This window comes from Bos javanicus, chromosome 2 (assembly GCF_032452875.1).
Source record: "Bos javanicus breed banteng chromosome 2, ARS-OSU_banteng_1.0, whole genome shotgun sequence".
Classification (NCBI taxonomy): Eukaryota; Metazoa; Chordata; class Mammalia; order Artiodactyla; family Bovidae; genus Bos; species Bos javanicus.
This window is the reverse complement of record NC_083869.1, coordinates 128,755,889-128,767,254: the sequence shown is the minus strand read 5'-3', so window position 1 is coordinate 128,767,254 and position 11,366 is coordinate 128,755,889. Positions and strand designations below refer to the sequence as shown.

At 53.5% G+C, this 11,366-nt stretch overlaps 1 protein-coding gene across 2 annotated transcripts in view; it reads right to left on the bottom strand.

Moving 5' to 3' along the window:
* Positions 1–2,033: 2,033 nt before the first annotated feature.
* Positions 2,034–11,366, bottom strand: part of MYOM3 (myomesin 3) — a 51,961-nt gene continuing 42,628 nt past the window's right edge. For both annotated transcript variants that reach the window (XM_061393229.1, XM_061393220.1), the window contains exons 29-37: positions 11,167–11,277; positions 8,949–9,036; positions 8,409–8,447; positions 7,868–7,976; positions 6,584–6,747; positions 6,297–6,333; positions 6,105–6,127; positions 4,507–4,562; positions 2,034–3,534 (exon numbers count right to left, since the gene is read on the bottom strand). In XM_061393229.1, the coding sequence (XP_061249213.1) occupies positions 3,274–3,534; positions 4,507–4,562; positions 6,105–6,127; positions 6,297–6,333; positions 6,584–6,747; positions 7,868–7,976; positions 8,409–8,447; positions 8,949–9,036; positions 11,167–11,277 (888 nt within the window). In that variant the 3' untranslated portion in view covers positions 2,034–3,273. The remainder of the gene's footprint in view (positions 3,535–4,506; positions 4,563–6,104; positions 6,128–6,296; positions 6,334–6,583; positions 6,748–7,867; positions 7,977–8,408; positions 8,448–8,948; positions 9,037–11,166; positions 11,278–11,366) is intronic.

The window sequence follows — 11,366 nt, the reverse complement described above, 5'->3', positions numbered from 1 at the left end:
TGCTGTAGTGCTCCTTCTCCCACCTGAGTGGTACTTGAGGTTTACTCGGGATTAAGTGGGAGGAGCTGAGACAGAGAACAGTGAAAGGTCCTAGGGACCTCCATCCCCACTGCCCCACCCTGACCTTCCCTGTCCACAGTCCTCCTAGGTGGGGGCCCAGTGGAAAAACTGGCTGAGCCTGGCTTCTGTAGAAGGTAGAGCAGAGAGAAGAGAGCAGAGCAATCAAGGACAGTGAGGATCCCGGTCTTCAACAAGATTGCTCCAGGAGGCGGGGGACCCTAACCAAGGAGACTTGACAAAGAAAAATTGTCCATATGCCGCACAGCAGGGACCAACTCCTGCTCCCAAATTGGCTCGTCACCAAATCAAGGAGCTCCCAACATTTCCTGTCTAACGATGCACTGCTTCTGAGCTGCTTCTTAGACTGCAAAGCCCACACCCCACCAACAGGGGGCGATCATACCATGTTTCAATCAGGGCCAACCGGAAGGTGCTTCTGTGGCAAGAACACGACAAATTGCTGTGGACACTTATAATGCCTCCTGCTTCCCCGTGGAGAAAACTTTTACCGTTCTGGACAGTGGGGCCAAGAAGCCACCTCCATTTATACACCTGTTCACTGATCTGCTCACTCAGCACTTTGGCGGTTCTCAGGGGTTTAGTGAGAACCACAGCAAGAGTTCACCTCTGGGCTCCGGACTCTGTGTTAAGGTGAAAGTGAAAGTTACCCAGTCATGTGCAAGTCTTTGCGATCCCATGGACTATACAGTCCATGGAATTCTCCAGGCCAGAATACTGGAGTGGGTAGCCTTTCCCTTCTCCAGGGGATCTTCCCAACTCAGGGATCGAACCCAGGTCTCCTGCATTGCAGGCGATTCTTTAGCAGCTAAGCCACTCTTTGCGACCCCATGGACAGTAGCCTGTACCACGCTCCTCCGTCCATGGGATTTTCTAGGCAAGAGGATTTTCTAGGCAAGAGTACTGGAGTGGGTTTGCCCTTTCCTTCTCCAGGGAATCTTCCCTACCCAGGGATCGAACCCAGCTCTCCCGCATTGTAGGCAAAGGCTTTACCGTCTGAGCTACCAGGGAAGTCCATAAGCCACAAGGGAAGCCCCTGGACTCTGTGTAGCCCTCTGCACGTGTAGCAGAGCAGAATGTCCTCCAAACCAGGACCCAGGGACTCTGGTTCTTGTCCTAACTCTGCCATGCACCACTTTGGTTCTTAACTGTCATGTCTGTAAAAATGGGGCCAATGATGATGTTCCACTGGATCTGATAAGCACTGAGACACGAGAATGCTTCATAACCTTCCACGTGCTGTGCCTATGAGATTTATTGTCGCCGTCGCAGCGTCTGCCTGCCTGCCTCCCTGTGTTGGGGCGATGATCATATGAAGGAGAAGAGGAGGTGCTCTGTGTGAAGACGAAGAACCTATGTAAGCATATGTCAGGCCCCTCTGGTTTCAGGAGTAAAGTGCATGGATTCTGTGCTTCCCAATTTCTTTGAAATTTGAAACATTTTTCATGGACAAATGAAAGAAGCCGAGTCTCTCCTCTGAGATTCCAAGTATGAGACTGGGAGAGTGAATGAGGGCAGGACCTTTTTCTTCATCCCATTGTCATAAGAAGAGAAAAGCAAAGGAGAACCAGGTTCTGGGAAATAATCAAAATCTTAGCGTCGGCTGAAGGGGCTTTCAAAAATGATCTTTCATATTTGTTTTATGGATGAAAAATCAAGGCCCAGAGAAAGGGGGGGAAATGGTCAAGATCACACAGAAAGATCTTGGCTTCAAGCCTGGCTGTGTTTGCCTCCAAGACCCTCTCAATTCTCCATATTGATTTCCAGCCAGGCATGGCAGGACCCCGGCCCCTTGCCCCCCACCGCCATCACTGAACACCTGGCCTGAATTGCACCTGTAGCTGCTGGGGGTATAAGCTTCCCATCATGCCTTGATGCGCGTGTGGGTGGTAAATGCAGGAGTGATTCATTTTATCTTTAAATTCAGAAATCATTTCAGCAATCAGAGGTGGGTGTTATGTTCTGGTATTGAGAGTGTAGATGAGTTTTATTTTTCTCCATCATTTTCAAGGTTATCCAAAATTTTACAACAAACATCTCTAACTTTATAAATGCCCTCCCCTCCCCATCTGATTTTAAACAAGGAAACCGGAGTGTGGTGAAATGCCCAGCTCTGTTCTGAGGTCGGGAAGCAAGGCCAACCAGTATGTGTCCTGCCAGGCAGAGGCCCTGAGCTGGGAGTCCTGAAGGTCTGAACTCTGCAACATGGTGTCCCAGGCCGCCTGGGTGGTATCACCTCCATGCCTCACCTTTGCTCTCACCAGCCCCTGCTCCCGAAATCTCCTCCCATGACCATCACCAAATCCCACTCATTTTTTAGGACCTAACAACCCATTCCGCTAGTTCCAGGAAGGTGTTTTAAAGCTCACCTTCCCTAGTTGGGACGAACATCTGCCTCCCTCCTCTGACCACCAGTGGAACTTTATCCGGACCTTTTAGAATTCCGATCATCTGACTTGTCCTGGAGTCATCTGCACCCAGGTCTGTCTCTTCTCCTGGGATGAGGTGCCCTTGAGGGTGGGGCCTACATATTATGCATCTTTGTGCTCCCAGTGCCATCCACAAGCCTGGCATATGCTAGACTTCAAATGAATGTTTGCTGAACTTCATCGAAAATACAGTATCCTCGAAGAGGAGTATTGTGATACATCCATTTGTGGCTGGGCTCACCAGCCTCAGCACGGTTGTCATTTAAGGTTGAATTCTATGTGGCAGGGAGCTATTATATTTAGCAGCATTCCTGACTTCTATCTACCAGATGCCAGTGGACACCCCCAGTTGTGACAACCCCAAATTTGGACACTGCTGACTGTTTCCTAGGGGACAAAATTGCCTCCCATTGAGAACCAATGATACACAATTTCATAGAGTTTTCATAAAGAATCCCTAGGAGTAGGAATTCCCATTTGATAGATGAAAAAGGCAAGGCTCACGGAGAGTTTAGGGTTGAAACAGTTCAGCACGTAAATCCTCCAGTCCAAGTCCAGTCCTGATTCTGCAGTCCTGGAGGCCTCCCAGCACCCCATCTTTGCTCCTCCACTTGGGTGTGTCCACTCCACCCACTCCCATGCCCTGGGTTCTGCCCTGTTCCCTCCCCTCCAGTCTCATCCCCGTGGCCTGTGCCAGGCTGTGACCCCCTGGTTGACCCTCCTAGTCCACACAGACTAGACCTCAGGCTGCGGTTGAATCCGACCGTCACATCTTCAGCACCTTTTCCTCCTCCCCATGCTTGAACACGCTGATGGTGACCTGGCCTGTCTCAGACCCGTACTTGTTCTTGACGAAGACACCGTAGCGCCCGCTGTCCTCACTGTTGACCCTCTCGATGGTGATGGTGACCTCTGTCCCCTTCACATCCATGTGGTAGCGGTCCAGGAAGGTGACAGGCTGGTCATTCTTCAGCCAATAGATTTCAGGGGCAGGATCTCCTGAGACGACACAGGTCAGGCACAGGGTCTGTTTGAAAGGACAGGAAAGGAACAGTCAGTCTCACTCTCTGGGACTAACCCTTGGCATCACCTTCACGCTCCCAGGGAGCTCCCAGTACAAGTTGCTCCTTGTGATAAGTTAATTATGTGTGCTTTATTGTAACCCATAAAGTAATAACATGAAAGGGAGACATTTTACTGCAGCCCCACATCCTCCATTCTCAACTTTATTCTAGAGCAATGCTTGCTAGAATTTCAGATCTTTATTACTTGAGCAGTGACCTGCCCTAGAGTGGCCTAGACTTTGCTTTATTGCTTTCTGTTGTACACTTCATTATCATTTTACCAGGCAAATAAGCCCGGATTGCTTTAACATAAAGATTTTAAGAATTGAGTTTGAAAATTCTCAGGAGAGCAGTTCTCAGTGCAGAGAACTGTAGGGTAAGGGGCAGATGCCCAGAGTGTGGAGCTGGGCTGCCTGGGTGTGACTCCCAGCTCTGTTCCTTTAAGCCATGTGACCTTAGGTACGTCTCTTAACCTCTCTGGGCCTCTGTTCCCTCAGCTATAAACGGTGAAGTAATAACACACTGTTCCATGTGGTTGCCTCCATGGTTAGAAAAACGGAACAGTGCCTGATACAAGGTGAGCACCATGAAGACGTTAGCTGTTCTTTTCTAGAATAGTAGACTTGCATAATTTCAGTCCGGAAAAGGCTTTTTTGGGCTCATCGAGTCGAACTCCTGCGGAAACTGAAGTTCAGAGAGAGAAGCCCGTGACATCCGGGGCCCCCTGGAGAGATGGGGTGAAGCTGGGGACGGCACTCCCCCCAGGCCACACAGCATACGTGTGACCAACGAGGGGCGGCCGCTAAGCTGGACTCTGGCGGAACCAGCCCCTCCGGCTCTGGGATCCACAGCGCTCTGTGGTTTTGTGCTCTTTGATGGATGCGGGAGGGAGCCCAGGGTGGGACTGCTGGCTGTGGGCCGGGGGCCGTCGGTACCTTATCTTCCATGATTGTGGCCACGTCTGGGAGCCCCCTCACCACCTTGGCACGATCTGGAAGGGAAAAAAACGAGAGCCCCGCCCAGTGATGAACGTTTACCTGGAGTTGTGGTTTATTTTTTAGCAATGCTTCTTTTCCTATTGGCATTGTTTGGGGTGGACATCTTTAAACTTGTATTACGTATTTCCTTGCCTTTACAAACAGAAGATAGAGGGCATAATGTTTCTGTCATTGCCTTGAGGTTAGTATCATGGTCGGTGGTACCTGGAGGCAACAGTGAGGTGCCCTTCCCCTTGAGAACTGGGAGAAGGTGAATAAGATTGCTCTGAGCCCTAAACTGGCAAAGTGCACACAGCAGGTGTGCCGATCCAGCTAAGGGAGGGAACAGGAAGGAAGCTTTTGGGACACTGATTCTGGTCAAGGGAGGGGACCTGGTGGCCCCGGGGGTTGGGCAGGAAGACAGAGTGGCTGTAAATCACTAAGCAGAAAGCCAACATATCCCTTATGCTGAAATCGAGGCTGTGGGAATGGCCCCTGGATCATGATCAGGGGTATGCAAAGAGCCTTGAAGCAGTTGGTGTCCGCAATGGATGTAGGTGAGAAGGACTCTGGATCAGGGTTGGGGGGAGGGGAGAGATGGACCTTCATGTGGGCTTAATGTTCACCAGGCGACAATCCACCACCCTAGACTCTGGACTTCACAAGTCCCGGCGACCACAAATGGTGAGTGCAGGCTCCTGCTGTTAGGGTCCTGGGGTGGGTGTCCTGTCCTGTGACTCGGAATCCCAGGATGGGATGTGGGACGGAAGTAATTAGACAGAGATGTGATGGACTTAGTCGGGTCTTCAGCCTCTGGTCCTCTCACCAAGGTGGGCCGCCCCCTGTGAAGGCTCCTCACTGCCCTTAGACCTCAGATGACCGACCCCCTTCCAGATTTCAGTTACGAACAGCCTGCACTTCCTGCCAAGTGAGGACATTTGGGAACAAGAAGCCATATAGGGTTAATCCGTCCTCCTACACATGACTGCAAATGGTCGGTTTCCTTTCTCAGATTGTTCCGAGCTGCTTTGCTCTGCTGCCTGAAGTCTTTCCCTCTTGAAAAGTCCCATAGTGACTGCTGGGTCAGTGGGACCAGTAAGCCAGCCTCCTGGAATGGGGTGGTTTAGCACTGGCTGTGGGGACCTGGTGAAGCTCCAGCGCATGGACTTGGTGGTGCCCCTGGGCAGCTCAGAGGCTGTGTCCTGGATTAGCTGAGACCCTAGTGCCCTGAGAGCTTTAAAGTCGTCCCCTCCCAGACCTTGATCAGAAAGACCAGCGCAGCCTCAGTCCTATCCACCCCTGCCTTCGGAGTCCCTCTGACATCAGCCGAGTGGATGCTGGGTGCATCCACGGTCTCAGGTATCCTCGGACTCCTTATCCACCTGTCTTCATGCTGCGGCTGCCACCCAGGTCTCCTGGCAGCTCTGTGACAGCCCAGAGCCACACAGCCACACAGCCGGGCAACCGGGGCTCCAGCTGCCTTGCCAGGAGCTGTGAGCGGCTGGGAAGTCACCCCCAACTCAGAAAAGGAAACTGGGGAATATGGCTGGACTTACTCTTCTCGATGATGGCCAAGGCTCTGGAAAACAGAAAAGGGAAAAGGGCTTGGGGTTCCATCTATTAAAGGACAGTCCTGCCCGTGGCTGGGGGAGGGGTGGTAGGGGAAGGGCGGATCCAGCCAGCTGCACCTCCCAGGAAGGGTCCTGTGTGCCTGCACCCCAGGGACTTTGATCACACTGGGAACTTACTTCAGTCTCTGGTGCTCAGCCATGGCATCCTCAAAAGCTATGAGAAGGAAAAGGGGAACAGCTGCGTCAGAGCGTCCCCCTCCCACCCCTCCACTCCATCCCCCTGACCTTTGCAACCCACAGGTGCAGAGCCCAGCTGTGACTGTTCCTCCTCTCTGTTCCAGCATTCTCTTGGGGGCAGTGCTAGGATTGGGTGGGAGATGGGAGTACCCCTCCCACCCCGCCACCAAAGACTGTGGGGTTTTCTAAACAGGTTTCCCCCAAGGACAGACGGCTGGAGAGATCACCTTGCCCGGAGAGATCAGCCGAGAGCTGCCGGACTTCCTTCCCAGCCGTGATCTCCAGGATGTATTTGCCCTTGTCTGAGTCCTTGGGGTCCAGGATATGGAGCCAGATCTCATCCAGGGTGGTACCAGCCCTCACCCGATCGCCACTCTCCAGGCGTTTCTCTCTGAACGTGAGGGCAAGGCAATGGTTAACAGGGCTGTGCCCAGGACAGGATGGCTGCCTGCCCAGCTGTAGGCACCCCTGCCCCAGACTCCTCTCCTGGGATTTTGTTTCCCGACATGTGGGCTGACCATCCATGAGACATTTGATAAGTATCTACCCACTCATCCATTCATCATTCATCAAAGCTTGTGCCCGAGCTGAGTCTCTATTTGCAACACGTCCTGCAGGCTGGGACCTTGAGAAAATGGTGCTCCAGGATCAGTGGCCACCTCCCCCTACCCCACCCATGGGAGCCACTTCCTCACTTCATCCTTCTCATCTTAAAAAACCTCCCAGGAGCTCTTCCCACAATAACTGGCCCCAAGCTCTTACAAACTGTATACACTCCCTTCCTTCTTTACTTAAATTTCATACCTAAAGACACCTGGCCCATGCCCCCAGTGTCGTGCTGCAAAATGACACTTGTGGGCTTAGTCACGGGGCTCAGAGACTCTGGAGAAGGAGCTTTCTGTTCTGAAATTCAACTTGGCCTCACATGACAAGTGTGAGTCAGTCAGTCTAGCCTCCTCCCTAGAATGGGTGCAATAATGTGTGCTCCACGAGGCTGAGGTGTGCCCGTAAGAAGCGCTGGGAAAACTCTGCTCCCAGACTCTGTGGGCTCACTTAGCTCCGGCTGAGTCCCTGATGCCTGATCCTGCCTTCAAGGCCTGGCCCTAAGTTAGCTGTCAGCCCCCAGGTCCCTCTGCCTGCCTGTCTCCCCTCAGCCTGGCTGCCTGAGTGTGCTAAGGCTGCGGAGACCCACAAAGGCACCATGACCCACGTGACCACCTGGTTTTCCTTCCTTCCTGAGTCCTTCCCTCCCTCAGTTCCCAGGTGCTGCTCTAAGACAATGGTCCTCCCGTGGCCATGGAGACACTGGGAAAATGTTCCCAGCACCAGGATGCCCACCTTCCCTGGGGAGCCTCCCTTCTGTGCCTCTGACAGCTGTTCCCTTCTCGGGCTCCCTCTGTGGACTGGGGGTGGGGGTGTGGGGGCGTGGTCTCTGCCAAACCCTTGGGACTGGGCTCGGGGGCGGGTTCTGGCCCCCTCCCTCCTGGGACTCCAGGGCAAGGTCAACCTACTTGTGGAACCAGGTGGTCTTCATGTACTTCACGTTGTAGTACTTAACCTTGCTGAAGAGCCGGATCCCTTCCTCCGTCCCCTGGATTTTCAGTGGGGTTGCAGAGAGAGCTGGGGGTGGGGGTGGGGGGGCAGAAGAGAAGGCTGAGTCTTCCCCAAGGCCCTTTGTGCCTCACATCTCGGGGGCAGCCAGCTCGCCCCTGCTCTGGGGTGCGGGGGGGGAGAAGGCAAGTGTGGTCATGAAGCAGGAACGCCCCCTCCCCTGCACCCCGCGCCCAACAGTCTCTGAGGTTGGAGTCTAAACCCACCCCACCCTCGCAGCCAAGGATGGCTGGAGGCCCCCCGGAGGCTCTGTGGCATCAGGACTGCTGCTGCTGCTAAGTCGCTTCAGTCGTGTCCGACTCTGTGTGACCCCATGGACTGCAGCCTACCAGGCTTCTCCATCCATGGGATTCTCCGGGCAAGAACCCTGGAGTGGGTTGCCATTTCCTTCTCCAGTGGCGTCAGGACAGGGCTGGGCAAAAGTGGGTGGGACTTGCTTACCACCGATCCTGCCCAGCTCAGTGAAGATGGCATCCAGGGCTGGAGGGAGAAGAGGGAACAGTCAGCTGATATGGGGGACTCCCCGAGGGACGTACCAGTGTGGGCTCGGCCTTGGAAAAGGCTGGTGGAGCTTATGAGCAGCTCTGAGGATGCAGGCGTAGGCGCGAGGAAGGGACCCAGGGCACTCTGTGATGGATGGGGTGGGGCCACGCAGATGGAGGACAGATGGGCTGACCTGATGACTTTCCTGCAGGCTGAGCCCGCCGGCCTGGTGAGGACCCTGGGGCCCATGTGGGGCAGAGCAGAGAACCCAGACTCCACATCATGAAGCCTGGGCTCACTGTGGGGCAGGGCAGTGAGCGTGGGCTCCAGCATCACACAGGCCGGGCCCGCCCTGGCCCTGACCTGCTGTGCAGCCTTGGGTAGGTCACTTAACCCCCCTGGGCCTCAGTTGCCCCCAGTGACACGGGGATCACAGACTGTATCTCTTGGTTCAGCAAGAGACCCTCCTGGCCCGTCTCTGACATCGCCAGCTCCTACCTTCATCTCTGAGGTCCAGGATGGTATCATCCTCCCCTCGATCGTCAGAAACCTGTGCTCTGTAAACGCCCTGGTCCTCTTTGGACAGCTGGAAGGAAGGAGGAGAGAAGGCGGTATTGGCATGGGTTCCAGAAAGAGCGATGGACAGCAAATCAGGAGGCCTGGGCTGCAGGCCTGCCCCTAACTCTCCTCCCTGGGCTCAGTTTAGCCCCCTGTGATGGGCCATCTCTGGCTCCTTCCAGCTCCAGAGCCCTTTGATTCCAAGCTCTCGGTTTGTCTGGGCCTGGAGGTGGGGCAGGGAGGCGGACCTGAGGGCAGAAACAGGTGCCCCCTTCCCTTCTCCCCTCCCCCAGGGGGATTCTGAGTCAGCTGCTTTGAGCAGAGCAGAGCGTCCTCCTTGCAGAGCTGGGCTGAGCTGGGAGCACCCTCCACCAGAGCTGCCCTGCTTCTGGGGGGCCTGGGATGGAGGGGTCTCTCTGCATCTCTCAGAAGAGGTGTGCTTTCTTTTGCTCAGGACAAGCGGGTCCTTATTGGCACATGCTTGTCAATCTGGAGAAGCCTGGGTCAACACTCAGCAAAGCAAGAACTTGGGCTGTTCTTTGAAAGCAAGGTCAGAGGTCAACTGTGCCCTCTCATTACACATCATCTCCTCCAAGGGCTGGGTTAGGGGCAGGGGGCGGGATGATATCTGCCTCCCTGACCCGTCAAAGGGCCCCTTGCAACCATCTCCACATAGTGTGCTTTGAAGCAGGATCTGAGGCAGACACATTTCTCTAAAAAAAAAATTATTTCTTTTTAGGTGGAGGACAGTTGCTTTACAATATTGTATTGGTTTCTGCCATACATCAACATGAATCAGCCACCGGTATACATACGCCCTCTTTCTCGTGAACCTCCCACCCATCCCAGCCCACTCCTCAAGAAGCATCTCTTAACCCGGAGATCAAAGGACTGAAAACCCAACAGTCCTCCCCTATGTTCCCTCCCTGCTCCTTCAGTGAAGGCTCCAAAGCCCCAGCCACATTCTGTGGAGGGTGTTTGGAGAGACTTTTGGGTCCACTCTCCAGCCTTGCATCTTGGTACTTAAACTCCCTGAGTCTCAGTTTACTCATCTGTAAAATGGTGGCATAAACATTGCCCTGACCACATGCTACAGTTTCCGATCAAGGGAGATAACTTTTCAGAAGCCAGAGAGTTCTCGCACCAACAGGCCAGACGATTATGACAAGACTCAGTAGCAATTAAGCCCCTCCTTGACGCCAAGCCCAGTGGAAGGGCCTGCACTGTGATGACAAAGGCCAACTGGTCATTATTTTGGCTGAGATTTGGGCGAGGACCCTGAAATCATTAGTTCTTTCCTCGTCAGCAAACCTGCGTTTGCACCATGCTCCTTGGCACACGGGCCACAGAAATCAGTGGCAGGGCAGAAAAACATTGAATATTTAAGAACGAGCTTTGTATTTCTATCTTAACCAGGTCACACTCCTTTGAGGGCCCTGGGGAGGAAGTGGGTGGGAGAGGTGAGCTCCAGGCCTGCTTTGCTCTGCCCAGAACTGCCTCCCATGGAGACAGTCTTCCTGCCCCAATCTCAGGCCGCAGCAGCAGGAAGGAATCTCTGAGACAGCATCCTGCCTGACCCTCTCAGGTTACAGGTGAAAATTGAGGTCAGAGAGGGACAGTGACAAGCCCAAGGCCACACGGTTGGGGGCAGGGCCAGGACTGGAATTCAACGAAAAGGAAAAATCAGGATGACTGTGCCTGTCTTTATTTACAATTTTGGTATTGCTTTCCCCCATGGTCTTTTATTTTGGCATTAATTTGATTCTTACTATTGCCTAAAAAGGGCTTCCCTGGTGGCTCAGGCAGTAAAGCGTCTGCCTGCAATGCCGGAGACCTGAGTTGGATCCCTGGGTCAGGAAGATCCCCTGGAGAAGGAAATGGCAACCCACTCCAGTACTCTTGCCTGGAAAATCCCATGGACAGAGGAGCCTAGTAGGCTACCGTCACGGGGTTGCAAAGAATCGAACACGATTGAGCAACTTTATTTACTTACTTATTGCCTAAAATATTATTTATCTTGATTACTAAGCTTTTTTAGTGCCCCCTTAAAGTGCGTGCATGAAGTTAGTGCCTCACTCGCCTCGTCTTGGTCCTGACTCCCTGCCCAGTGCTCCTGGCACCGCAACTCCATGAGCTCTCAGGTCAGGGCTGCACTTACCTCTTCGATGCAGAGAAGCCCTGCTCCAGTCTGCGGGTCGTACTGACCAGCTGGGAACTCTCTCTTCTGGAAGAACCACTGGAAGCGGGTTTCTTTCTTGGTGTTGGTCACCTGAGGAAGGTCAGGAATGAGGAGACTCCTTCAGGCTTCCTCTTTTAAGTGAAGACCCAGTTCATCTGAACTTTCTTTTACAAAAATGA